The sequence below is a fragment of the Mytilus galloprovincialis genome, chromosome 7 (assembly GCF_965363235.1).
Source record: "Mytilus galloprovincialis chromosome 7, xbMytGall1.hap1.1, whole genome shotgun sequence".
NCBI classification, from domain to species: Eukaryota; Metazoa; Mollusca; class Bivalvia; order Mytilida; family Mytilidae; genus Mytilus; species Mytilus galloprovincialis.
The window spans coordinates 10,968,004-10,982,222 of record NC_134844.1 but is presented as its reverse complement, the minus strand read 5'-3'; the positions used below and the strand labels follow the sequence as shown (position 1 = coordinate 10,982,222).

The following is a 14,219-nucleotide window of genomic DNA, read 5'->3' as shown; positions in this document are numbered from 1 at the left end:
TGTTTTTGTTTTACATGAACCAGGTCTCAGGGTGCAGGATTTTCTCGCTATGTTTACACATTGGTGTCATTTGGATGTTTTCTTCTCTTTGGTCGGGAGTTGTCTCTTTGACACGTTCCCCGTTTCAATTCTCAATTTTATATCGAAAGAAACCAAGAGAACAGGGCCAGCCTCATCAGAATCTTGGTAGAAATCTCATCCTTAGGTAGTCTTTATCATTATAAGCAAATTTAGTTCAATTCATATTGTCTTGTGTAAAAACTGGATCGATAGGATTGGGTGAACATCAATGAAAAGGCAACTAATAATAAAGTCTTTCTGTGACCCTAATTATAAATCTTTCTTACCAGATAATACAGTTTTTAAACAAATTAAACTGCATACAAAAATATAGAGATGTGTTTTGATTGCCAATGTTCAAATGAAGTGGATGTAAGCAATTATAGGCATTTTAAAGTTTTTAACAAAGAGAAAAACCCATACCAAATGGTCAACTATAAAAGGCCCTGACATGAAAAAATTCAATTGAGAAAACTAATGGCCTACTTTATAACATAACAATTTACGAAAAACAAGTATGACAATACGCAACAACAGCAATCTCTTAACTACAGGCTTCTGCCTTGGTACAGGCACATCAAGAATGACGTGGGATTAAATATGTTTGTGAGCCCTCAATCCTACCTTAACCTGGGACTGGTGTAACAGAAAAAAACATGAGAACAAAATATAACTAGAGACTCGAGAGAGCCTGTATCGCTCACCTGATTCTACTTGGGTTTTTGAAATCATACAAAAAAATATAAAATTTGGCTAAAAGTAACAACACTTGGCTAGCACCTCATAAGGAAAGGAACATTCCTGCTATTTTTAATTTCATTCAATTCAGTGGTTCTTTAGAAGAAGACTTTTGTATGCATTTCCCATAGGGTCCTTGGATGTTGCAATGACAAAAAGTAACAACACTTGGTCTGCATCTCATTAGGAGCATTCATTCTATGTTTGGTTTCATTCCATTCAGTGGTTCACTAAAAAAAGACATTTGTATGTATTTCCCGTAGGGTCCTATGTTAAACTAAGTCCCCAACTGGCAGCCATCTTGGATGATGGATCAGCTACAAAGTAACACTTGGTTAGCATCTCATACGGAACATTTATGCTATGTTTGATTTCATTCCATTCAGTGGTTCTCTATAAGAAGACTTTTGTATGTATTTCCCATAGGGTCCTATTTTAAACTAAGTCCCCTGCTGGCAGCCATCTTGGACGTTGGAATGGCGACAAAGTAACAACACTTGGTCAGTATCTCATTAGGAACATTCCTGCTATGTTTGGTTTCATTCCATTCAGTGGTTCTCTAAAAGAAGACATTTGTATATATTTCCCACAGGGTCATATGTTAAACTAAGTCCCCCGCTGGCAGCCATCTTGGATGATGGAACAGCTACAAAGTAACAACACTTGGTCAGCACCTCATAAGGAACATTCATGCCATGTTTGGTTTCATTCCATTCAGTGGTTCTCTAAAAGAAGTCATTTGTATGCATTTCCCTTAGGGTCCTATGTTAAACTAAGTCCCCCGCTGGCGGCCATCTTGGATAATGGATTGGCTACAAAGTAACAACACTTGGTCAGCACCTCATAAGGAACATTCATGGCATGTTTGGTTTCATTCCATTCAGTGGTTCTCTAAAAGAAGTCATTTGTATGCATTTTCCATAGGGTCCTATGTTAAACTAGGTCCCCCGCTGGCGGCCATCTTGGATGATGGATCGGCTACAAAGTAACAACACTTGGTCTGCACCACATATGGAACATTCATGCCATGTTTGGTTTCATTCCATTTAGTGGTTCTCTAGAAGAAGTTCAAAATGTAAAAACTTAAAATGATCATCGATAATGGTTGAATGTAAACTGAATAAAGACATAAACTTGAACAGAACACAAGCAGTCAGGTGGACAAAACTCATTTAAGCCAGCCTTAGCACAGTCACTAATACATATATAACACTAGTGGACCAAGGCGTGAAATGTCTCACCTGCTTTACTGATTTTGAATGATTTTTTTTCAAGATCGAGGTCTTACTTTGATACTACATGTACAAACAAGGATTATAAAAATCTTTACATTGTCTATTTTCCATATTCCTTGAAAACAATATTGAAGATCAGCTGAACCCTGCCATTAATGTACAACTTACAATGATTCTATTTTAATATAGTATATATTTTGGATTCATTTATTTTCGTATATACAAATGTTCATAGATTGGCAAAATATTTAATTTGGTGGATATTTGATTTTGGGACCAAATTATCATAAAAGCCATTAGAAATGTTTTTCTTTGTTGAAAATTCAAAATGTTTGTATACATGTATCAACGAAATCCACAAAATTTGTAATCCCAGGAATAATACTGAATCCACACTTTCCACAGTATGGTGAATAGAACTCAACTAGGACATGTAAACAAATTCTAGTCAATTGCAGTATCCTATTTTATTCTAATAACCTTTTGGCATCTGTTGCAAGGCATGCAAACCAGTAATTATGAATCCATAGTGTAAATGAAGAACTTGCCCATAACCATCTCACTTTTCCTGAACATATTTCATGAATCAGTATGACTTCTGTAGCAGTATTTGTTACCATGCTTGTGGTATCAATAAGTTTTGTTCATGCAGGTGGGACGTGTGGTAAGTAAACTATGTACTGTAAATTCAGAAATTATTGCAATGCTTTTATTATTGAGAACAATCTGACAGGGTTTATATAATAATCTCGCATTTTGAAATTTTTTATATGAATTTAACAGGATTTTTCTCTATATTGCAAAAATTAAATTGCATTTAAGTCTAAAATGACAAAATGGCAATAATAAATGCAGGCAATAATTTCTGAATTAACAGTAGATTATATCATACCAACCTATAAAAACAAGTAGAATACAAAATTAAACTATATCTTCTCTCATTTGGTTTTTAATCTAGTCACTCTGTCACCACTTATAATTTCAAGATAAGACGAATGATTTTGTCATTTACTGCTAAGGTAATCTATTCCTTGGGTAGAAAATCCTAGCTATTTGGAACAATTCAAAGTTTTATAATCAGTAATATTGGTTACATACATTCTACAAACATGTAAGTTGTGCTTTATCAATTTTTGGGGACAATGATGTTAAGCAAATAGAATACTTTTAAACGATCTCTGTACATTAAGTGTAACCAATTGGGAATTGATTAATCCTTTAACTATTTAAATATGAAGTCAACCTAGAGATTTCTCTAATTACCAGACACACAGAAAACAAAGACCTACCATTTTTAAGGTAAAAGGGTAATTTCAAAACAAGATGGTTCGGATGGTAGGTTTTTTCAGTCATGTTTTGAATTATCTTTTTTTCCAAATTACCTTATTGTTACAATGACTGGCACTTTATAAAAGTTATTTATTCTATTTAGACAGCCCACTTAACAGCCCCTTTTTTCTATTTTAGAGAACCAGATTTTTGACAAAATGATTGACAAGATAGTGGCTATGCAAAATAAAGGTAAGTAAAGTAAAATATATAATTCATTGCGAATATGTAAACTTGGATCTTTTCCTATGAATCTACATCAAGTCGATTAGAAAACCGGGAAATTAAATAGCAGACAAGTAGACTATAAAGGGTAAAATGCGAAAATAAAATATTGGTGAAAATAAGTTGCTTTATAACAATGTACATTGCTCTTCAACTTCATACTTTATTTAGCCTTTTTAACATTTTTTTATTTAAGCATCACTGATGAGTCTTTTGTAGACGAAACACGCGTCTCGCATAAATAAAAAATTTCAATCCTGGTATCTATAATGATTTTATTTACAGTATTCAAAGATTATTTTATCATAAGACTTTAGTTGATGAATACATTGTCAACTAGTGGTTCTGTTTATACTCATGTAGATGTACATGAAAATCAATCAAGTTTTTTTTAAAAGTTGAAATGCATTTGTTGATTTGTTGATTTCTACTTTAATGTCAAAAGATAGTATATAGTAGTTACTGCCTGTAGTAATGACAATTAGAGGACATAGCAATAAAAGTACATTTCTTGCAGATGACAACACAGGAAGAGATAGACCAGCATTTACAGTGAGTCTGACTACTAGAGAGCCAACAATAACAGGAAAAGTACCGATCAAGTTTAACAATGTAATCCTGAATCGTAGAGGTGGATATGATCCCAGTACTGGTTACTTCACAGTACCACAGACAGGCCTTTACCATATCTCAGCTACTATCATGTCTAGAAATGGAGCTACTTTTCATGCCAGTCTTGACAAAAATGGTCAGGATATAGTGTTGATGTATGGAACAAAAATAAATGGAGGCAATGAAAGTACAAACATTGTTTTGGAACTAACCAAGGGTAACAAAGTTTGTGTGAAACATTATATGTCAGGGTCAGAGGTCATTCATGGTTATGGCTACTGCTACTTTTCAGGATATTACATATCAAAATAAAATAATTATATGTAAAGAATAAAAATAAAAGTACGGTAAATACATTTTTGTTGATATTTTCTCTCTCACACCTGCACTAAGTGCATGTTTTATTTTCATTTATTACAAAATACCTGATATTTGACCTTCATAGATGAACTATTGGAGTTTGTGTACAATGTAAGCTCAGTAAAGACTATGCCAAGATGAAAATTTTCTAGTTAATTGGTTGTTCAACTTCCAATCTTCTCCATCCATTGTTTTGGCATGATGGTACTGTCTTTATGCATGTACAGAGCATACATTGAGGTCCTTCATAAGCTTCAGGATAAGCGGAAATGCTGGATTTGTTACGTGTAACTTTGTTGTTTGGTGAGTATCAACCACTCAATTAATCTTTTTCTTTAGTTGTGTGTAAAACTTTTAGTTTATTATTGTACCAAAAGTAAAAACAATTTGCACTGAAACTGAAAAGTCAAGGGTAATCTTTTTACGTTCACCTATGCACTAAAACATCACCTCTTAACCCTACAAGCCAGTTAATTTTTTGATTCTCTCTCAGTGAAGACTTCTAGTTAAATTGCTGTGTACATCAATCACAAGACAATTCTATAACCGATTTTTTTCCATCGAAAATCTGGTTAAAATGTATACAATTACAGACAAAAAGTATTGTTTATGACTACATTTAATAAATAAGTGATAAAACAACATGCAGATCAAATCAGAGTCCAGCACTTATTACATTATTGTTCATCACCATCTCCTGGTTTTTGTGTAGCCATTAGTTTATTATACTTCTTCTCCTGTGTTTCATATTGTTTGGTCAGTTTCTTGAGAGCAGATTTTGTTAATTCATTACCTTCAGCATCATGAGTTGGTATACCCTGAAATAGATATCAGTTTATGTAGTTGAGGTCTGTAGTTCTGTGTAACCCCTTCTTATTTTTAGATACACAATATTTTTTAGCAGTTCTTCTTGTTTCATTCCCATTTATGAGTTCTAAATATAGTCAGTTAGTCTTATTTTCACTCATCAAGAAACTATTTGTAAGTGAAAAGCACATATCTTTATAAATAGAAATCTGATTGACTTCTCCAAAAATCTCATACCTGTCAAGTAACAGGTTCTAAAACCACACTATACAACAAAGTATTACAATTTTGATGAATTCCCTAATGATTTGCAGATGAGCCACTATACAGGGTATAATCCAAATAGATGCATTAGGTAAAGATGCATTAGGTAAAATCAAGGAGCAGTTTCAGAGGATTTGATGTTAAAAGAAAATGTTGGGAAGATGCAATACTATGAAAAGTTCTCCATGAGTGTCTATTATGCTATATGCTTATGTCACAACACCAATATGTGTGATGGAATATCTTTGAAGCAATATGTTTAGTATCTAAGAAGTAATTTCATCTAATATCTTGTTCAAATTCTTTAAAAACAAAAGACTCAATATAAATTTGCCCCTGTCAAATTAAAGACATATATTTACCCTCTCATCAAACTTTGAATATTTATCTGTCTCTTTTTTGAAGAGTTCCCCTGGTGGTATTCTGTCCAAAGCTTCTTTCGCTGCCTAGAATATAAATATTACATCAAATGGTTAAGGGACAAGTCAAAATTGACACAAAATGTCCTGAGACAAATTGCCAAGTATTGGACAAATAATAACTACATGACATCTATAAGGAGAATTTAGGTCTATGTAGATCAATATGGTTGTGATAATGTCTGTGATGTTAGATCTACTCAAAACAAATTTTTCAAATACTGTGGATCCATTTAGTTTCGTGAGTACCAATGTTCATAGATTGAGAAAAAATTGCATTTTCATGATATTTAATGTGATTGTTTTGCATAAGTCTGCATACATTCATCAGATATCATTTCAATGCTATTTTATTTTCCTTGTGAAATGTGATAGGTACCAGTATATGTATACCCCTGAAAATTTAATGTATGAACTTTAAATAGAGTAATATCAAGTGAATACAATTATTTAAGAAAACCTTTAATTTTTACATGACAAAATTAAAACTTTTTAGAAAAGGAGTTGGTTTTATTGAAAGCGCCTATAGAACCCCATTTCTAGCTTAAATTTCAAATTTGTATTTAAAAGTTTATTAAAATTTATTCACAATTAAAACAATGTCTAGATAATAAACAAATCTATTCTTGAAAATTTAATGTAAAAAAGACCACTTTGTTGGTTTTCAGGAACAACAAATAATTGATATATCTGACTGTCAATTTGCAGTACTAAATATTTCCTAGACAAAAATTTGCATGAAATCAAGGAAATTTGGGTCACCAAAATCTCTAAATTTTGTTTCTGATTAAACTGACCTTAACAGCTTCTTGGTCTTTTTTCTTCTTCTCTTTCTCTTGTTTTCTTTGCTCTTCAAACTGGAAAAAGAACAGAACTGATATATTATACTAGTTCAAAAGATTAATCATCGTAATAAATAAAACTCCAGGAAACAAATTTAACTTTTGTGTTACTTATATACTAAGGTTTTTTATTGGGGGTCTCATTGGGGGTTCCGATCCCGGATCCCACTTACTGTTTTGTCAGATTCCCGTATCCCGCTTACACTATGTACGTAAGCAATGCTAATTTTTTTGTCATTTCCCGGGTCCCGCAAGACCTCATTTCCCGTTTTCACGACACAATAATTTGACTTTCACGTGTCACGCTTACAAAAAATCTGCAATCCCACGGCACACTTAGACCCTAATGAGACCCACTTTATTGTCTCCTTGGCAACAAAGTTTTATTTGTAGATCTTGTCTTGCTGATCAGTTTTGTTATATAAAATGTATATCTTTCTATTAAAGTGTACAAGATAATTAGTAAAGCAATTGGTTAAAATTGTCATTAAAGGGCAGTAACTCTAATGAAGAGTGACTAATCATAGTGGCCATATTAATCATTTGTAGTGATTTGAAGCTTTTAATGACAGTTAACTTTTTGAAATGAGACTGACCTCTCTTTCTTTTCTGATGGTCTCTGGGTCCATAAACTTGATGACTGCTGGAGCATTATCTTGGTCCTCTAATCGGACCCCAAGATCTGGCAAGACTCGGTTCCTTACTTCATCACACTGTATTAACACAGGTTTGACTGAAATTCAGTTATAGTCACATTTTACATCACTTAAGGAATTTAATTATTGCATACCAGTAAAACAGATTCTTGTGACTTTAGACATAAAACAGATGACAAAATTACTTTATTAAATACAACTAAAAGAATTAAAACAAAATATAAAAAACAGCCTCCCACAGCATATTCTAATATTTTTTTTGTTTGTTTCTTTATAATTTTACATTCAATTCCAATAAGAAATAATGTGATGAAAGTTTGTAAAATGCATGTTTGAGTTTCCATCTAATTTCTATCTCAAAGGAGCATAATTCCCTAAAAAAAAACTAATCTGAAATTATTTCCTGGTCTTCTAAATAATGTGTGGCCGGTAAACAATTAATTCACCAAGTAATTTTGACAAAGACCAGACTTAAAAGGGAATGTTATATCAAACACTGAAAGAACAGCTTGACATAATATTTAAGCATTATTGGAGTAAAAAAGTATTTCTTTCAGCCTTTTTTTATGGCCAATCTTACTTCAAAGTACAGCAAACACAATATCGAATTTCAGTGAAAAGTTAGGCTAAATAAGGCTCTCTTATACAACAGGACACTTAATAGACCCCATATGATTGTGAGGTCTCCTTTAATTTGGCCCCATGTTTCCAAAGGAGATATTAAAAAAGATTACATATGGACAACTACAAATGATTGATGGACAACAGAGGTAAAGTGATTGCTCCCAGTACCCCTTCATCCCAAGTGAAATAACAAAGGCTTACTTTTCTGTTCTATTGCAACCTGCCTAACAGTATCTCTAAACTGTGCAAAGGCTTGAAGGTATGGCATAACAGTTTCTTCTATCTATAAAATATAAAACACAATTATCTAAATGAAATACGTTAAACTTCTATATTATAAGAAAATAAAGTTTCAGAGATTCAATCTGGTTTTTTTTTCACCCATTACATGTTCTGTGCTTGTAATTAGCTGTTACCCCTATCCATCTATCTGTATTAGTTATCCTTACATATATAATTCTTATGCTATTTGCATATCAACAAATACTTTAATTTAACAGGTCCATCAGACTTTTCCCTGCGTTTACACTTGGAAAGATATAACAGTCATGCAAACAGAACATAAGCTATGGGGAATTATATTGTGTTTTCTATAGCAAACTATCTTTCCTACATTAATACAAGTTTCTCCTGCTCATACTTACACAAACAGACCGATACCAGCTATAGGGAATCCTACTTACACAAACAGACTGAGTACCAGCTATAGGGAATCCTACTTACACAAACAGACTGAGTACCAGCTATAGGGAATCCTACTTACATTAACAGACTGAGTACCAGCTATAGGGAATCCTACCTATATATATATAGACTCAGTACCAGCTATAAGGGATCTTACTTACATTAACAGGCTGAGTACCAGCTATAGGGATTCTACTTACACACACAGACTAAGTACCAGCTATAGGGATTCTACTTACACACACAGACTAAGTACCAGCTATAGGGAATCCTACTTACACAAACAGACTGAGTACCAGCTATAGGGAATCCTACTTACATTAACAGACTGAGTTCCAGCTATAGGGAATCCTACTAACACAAACAGACTGAGTACCAGCTATAGGGAATCCTACTTACACAACCAGACTGAGTACCAGCTATACAGAATCCTACTTACATTAACAGACTGAGTACCAGCAATAGGGAATCCTACTTACATTAACAGTCTGAGTACCAGCTATAGGGAATCCTACTTAACATTAACAGACTGAGTTCCAGCTATAGGGAATCCTACTAAACATTAACAGACTGAGTTCCAGCTACAGGGAATCCTACTTACACAACCAGACTGAGTACCAGCTATAGGGAATCCTATTTACATTAACAGACTGAGTACCAGCAATAGGGAATCCTACTTACATTAACAGTCTGAGTACAAGCTATAGGGAATCCTACTTAACATTAACAGACTGAGTTCCAGCTATAGGGAATCCTACTAACACAACCAGGCTGAGAACCAGCTACAGGGAATCCTACTTACATTAACAGACTGAGTACCAGCAATAGGGAATCATACTTACACAAACAGACTGAGTACCAGCTAAAGGGATCCTACTTACACACACAAACTGAGTACCAGCTATAGGGAATTCTACTTACATTAACAGACTGAGTATTAGCTATAGGGAATCCTACTTACATTAACAGACTGAGTACCAGCTACAGGGAATCAATCTTACATTAACAAACTGAGTACCAGCTATAAGTTATCCTACTTACATTAACAGACTGAGTACCAGCTATAGGGAATCCTACTTACATTAACAGACTGAGTACCAGCTATAAGTTATCCTACTTACATTAACAGACTGAGTACCTACTATAGGGAATCCTACTTACAATAACAGACTAAGTACCAGCTATAGGGAGTCCTACTTACATTAATAGACTGAGTACCAGCTACAGGGAATCCTACTTACATTAACAGACTGAGTACCAGCTAAAGGGAATCCTACTTACATTAACAGACTGATTTTCAGCTATAGGGAGTCCTACTTACACAAACAGACTGAGTACCAGCTATAGGGAATCCTACTTACACAAACAGACTGAGTACCAGCTATAGGGAATCCTACTTACATTAACAGACTGAGTACCAGCTATAGGGAATCCAACCTATATATATAGACTCAGTACCAGCTATAAGGGATCTTACTTACATTAACAGGCTGAGTACCAGCTATAGGGACTCTACTTACACACACAGACTAAGTACCAGCTATAGGGAATCCTACTTACACAAACAGACTGAGTACCAGCTATAGGGAATCCTACTTACATTAACAGACTGAGTACCAGCTACAGGGAATCAATCTTACATTAACAAACTGAGTACCAGCTATAAGTTATCCTACTTACATTAACAGACTGAGTACCAGCTACAGGGAATCCTACTTACATTAACAGACTGAGTACCAGCTATAAGTTATCCTACTTACATTAACAGACTGAGTACCTACTATAGGGAATCCTACTTACAATAACAGACTGAGTACCAGCTATAGGGAGTCCTAATTACATTAATAGACTGAGTACCAGCTACAGGGAATCCTACTTACATTAACAGACTGAGTACCAGCTAAAGGGAATCCTACTTACATTAACAGACTGATTATCAGCTATAGGGAGTCCTACTTACACAAACAGACTGAGTACCAGCTATAGGGAATCCTACTTACACAAACAGACTGAGTACCAGCTATAGGGAATCCTACTTACATCAACAGACTGAGTACCAGCTATAGGGAATCCTACTTACACAAACAGACTGAGTACCAGCTATAGGGAATCCTACTTACATCAACAGACTGAGTACCAGCTATAGGGAATCCTACCTATATATATAGACTCAGTACCAGCTATAAGGGATCTTACTTACATTAACAGGCTGAGTACCAGCTATATGGGATCCTACTTACATTAACAGACTGAGTACCAGCTACAGGGAATCCTTCTTACATTAAGAGACTCAGTACCAGCTATAGGGAATCCTACTTACATTAACAGACTGAGTACCAGCTATAGGGAATCCTACCTATATATATAGACTCAGTACCAGCTATAAGGGATCTTACTTACATTAACAGGCTGAGTACCAGCTATATGGGATCCTACTTACATTAACAGACTGAGTACCAGCTATAGGGAATCCTACTTACATTAACAGACTGAGTACCAGCTATAGGGAATCCTACCTATATATATAGACTCAGTACCAGCTATAAGGGATCTTACTTACATTAACAGGCTGAGTACCAGCTATATGGGATCCTACTTACATTAACAGACTCAGTACCAGCTAGAGGGAATCCTACTTACATTAACAGGCTGAGTACCAGCTATAGGGGATCCTCCTTACATTAACAGACTGAGTACCAGCTATAGGGAATCCTACTTACACATTAACAGACTGAGTACCAGCTATAGGGAATCCTAATTACATTAACAGACTTAGTACCAGCTATAGGGAGTCCTACTTACATTAACTGACAGAGTACCAGCTACAGGTAATCCTACTGACATTAACAGACTGACTACCAGCTATAGGTAATTCTACTTACATGAACAGACTGAGTACCAGCTATAGGGAATCCTATTAATATTAACAAACTGAGTACCAGCTATAGGGAATCCTACTTACATGAACAGACTGCGTACCAGCTATAGGGAATCCTACTTACATTAACAGACTGAGTACCAGCTATAGGGAATGCTACTTACACTAACAGACTGAGTACGAGCTATAGGGAATCCTTCTTACATTAACAAACTGAGTACCAGCTAAAGGGGATCCTACTTACATTAACTGACTGAGTACCAGCTATAGGGAATCCTATTAATATTAACAAACTGAGTACCAGCTATAAGGGATCCTACTTACATTAACAGACTGAGTACCAGCTATAGGGAATCCTATGCTATCATCTGTTTCTATTGCACCAAACATCTGAAATAAAAAATAAAACTTTTTTAAAAGAGAACGCATCATATATCTTAAGTTATGGTACAACTTTCTGCAGGAAAACTAAATATACATTTTGGATATATAATCACTGATGCTACAACATATTGATGATGTTAAGAAGTAATGCATGCTCACAATATTATCAAAATCCTCAGTGAATTGTATTCTCTATATTGGATCATTTAATTTTTTTGGAACTATTTAGATATCATATCGTCTCTTTTTATTTTTTGTGTAAATCTTTATGTATTTGCAGGTTATATTTTTTTTAAATGGTTGATCATATTTTTTTTACAAAATCCTGAAGTTCATTAAATTACGTCACAAAGTATACAGGTTACTAGATTTCCCAGCCTACCCTTTGTATGGAACCTTGTAATACAATTTTAGAGAGATCCATGCACATAAACACAAGTAATTGTCTAGAAACTAGAACTAGAGGCTCTCAAGAGCCTGTGTCGCTCACCTGTATTGACTGATGCTTTGGAAATCATGTAAAAATAAAATAGGCCATGTTGGTTGGCAGGCCGGTTTTTTTTTTTAACAAGATACCCTTGTGATGATTGTGGCCAAGCTTGGTTAAATTTGTCTCAGTAGCAGGGGCTGATCCAACCATTTTAAAAAGGGGGGGTTCCCAACCCAGGACAAAAGGGGGGGGGGGTTCCATGTCATGTCAGATTTGACCAGGTCATTGGACACATTTTTTAAACTAGATACCCTAGAGATGATTGTGGCCAAGTTTGGTTAAATTTGGACCAAGTAGTTTCAGAGGAGAAGATTTTTGTAAAAATTAACAGATGAGGACAACAACGACGATGAAGATGGACGCCAAGTGATGAGAAAAGCTCACTTGACCTTTCAGTACAGGTGAGCTAAAAATGCTTGTTTTGGCCCCTTTTTCCTAAACTGTTGGTGCCATAACCCCCAAAATCAATCCCAACCTTCCTTTTGTGGTATTGAACCTTCTTGTAAATTTTCATAGAGATCCATTCACTCTAAATAAAACTTCTGTCAGGAAACCAAATGTGTCTGTGTATGACGATGACAACGACATCATTGCATTATACAAACACAACAAACCCCCCAAAAATTGTTGGTCTTATAATAAGTAGTTATGCTTACTTTGAGTAGATTAGTAATGTATGTAGCTATATTTTGCAGTAACATTCTGTTGGGTAGAGTTTTGTCTGTCTTGTGTTTGTTGATGTATATATTGCTGGCCTTTATCAGCTCTCTAACTTCATCTAAAGCTGTCTTTGTGTCAACATTATCTGTAAATAAACAAAACTGTCAAGTCAGCAAAAATGACTTTTGATACCGAATCAACATTGAATCAATATGGGCATACGTGGGATTTTAATTTGAATATTATTTTGTAATCATAAAACAGAAACCAATACAATAAGGTAAACTATCAAAAACTATATCACCCTACAAAGTTATTGCACATGGAATAAAACCTAGCTCAAAGTTGGTCATCAGGTACAAAAAGTGTAATTGTTTTTATTATTTCTTGACCTTGAAGACCCAGTGATGCTGATAGATGTACCTATCTGTAGTCTGCATCCTTGCAGTTATTAGGTTGGAGTGAAACTTATCTGGATACAGCAGTTTAAAGAAGGTCAACTGGACCAAAAATCTGAAAATTCATTTTTTCTTTTACTTCAACTAGAAGAAGTTGTTTCCTATTGTATTTCAATTTATTAATTAACTACACTGTTATTGGACTTAATATGATGAAAACTGCCTATGCAATATAAAGTGTAAACTCGGCCAATACAGGATAACTCGGCCAATATAGATTTTTTTTCTGTATTGGCCAAATTGACACAAATACCGAATTTCAGAACGTCTCTAGTTTTTACATCGAAAGTCACGATAAAAACAAAATGAAAGTAAACAGTTGTTTGGAAGACACAGTTTTCATTTAGTCATCATAAACATGCTGAAAAGTTCAGTATGGTATATATTTCAGACTAAAGACGGTTACATTCATTTAAAAAGCATTTTGAAAGCAGACGATGGAATTATTTCAGGTTTGGGGAACGAGTAGATTATCACAAAGTTCATTTCATGAT

General features: G+C 34.5%; 2 protein-coding genes across 2 annotated transcripts in view; one reads left to right on the top strand and one right to left on the bottom strand.

Annotated features, from left to right (window-relative positions):
- The first annotated feature begins 2,582 nt into the window (after positions 1-2,582).
- On the top strand, positions 2,583-4,555 carry LOC143082290 (collagen alpha-1(X) chain-like). Its single transcript, XM_076257913.1, has 3 exons — positions 2,583-2,697; positions 3,501-3,554; positions 4,105-4,555. The coding sequence occupies exons 1-3, from the start codon at positions 2,625-2,627 to the stop codon at positions 4,509-4,511; spliced, it is 534 nt and encodes a 177-aa protein (XP_076114028.1). The 5' UTR covers positions 2,583-2,624; the 3' UTR covers positions 4,512-4,555.
- Positions 4,556-5,160: 605 nt separating this feature from the next.
- Positions 5,161-14,219, bottom strand: part of LOC143082286 (cysteine--tRNA ligase, cytoplasmic-like) — a 193,836-nt gene continuing 184,777 nt past the window's right edge. The window contains exons 16-22 of the mRNA XM_076257906.1: positions 13,264-13,412; positions 12,058-12,123; positions 8,373-8,454; positions 7,488-7,624; positions 6,847-6,906; positions 5,993-6,076; positions 5,161-5,377 (exon numbers count right to left, since the gene is read on the bottom strand). Coding sequence (XP_076114021.1) covers positions 5,237-5,377; positions 5,993-6,076; positions 6,847-6,906; positions 7,488-7,624; positions 8,373-8,454; positions 12,058-12,123; positions 13,264-13,412 — 719 coding nt within the window. The 3' untranslated portion in view covers positions 5,161-5,236. The remainder of the gene's footprint in view (positions 5,378-5,992; positions 6,077-6,846; positions 6,907-7,487; positions 7,625-8,372; positions 8,455-12,057; positions 12,124-13,263; positions 13,413-14,219) is intronic.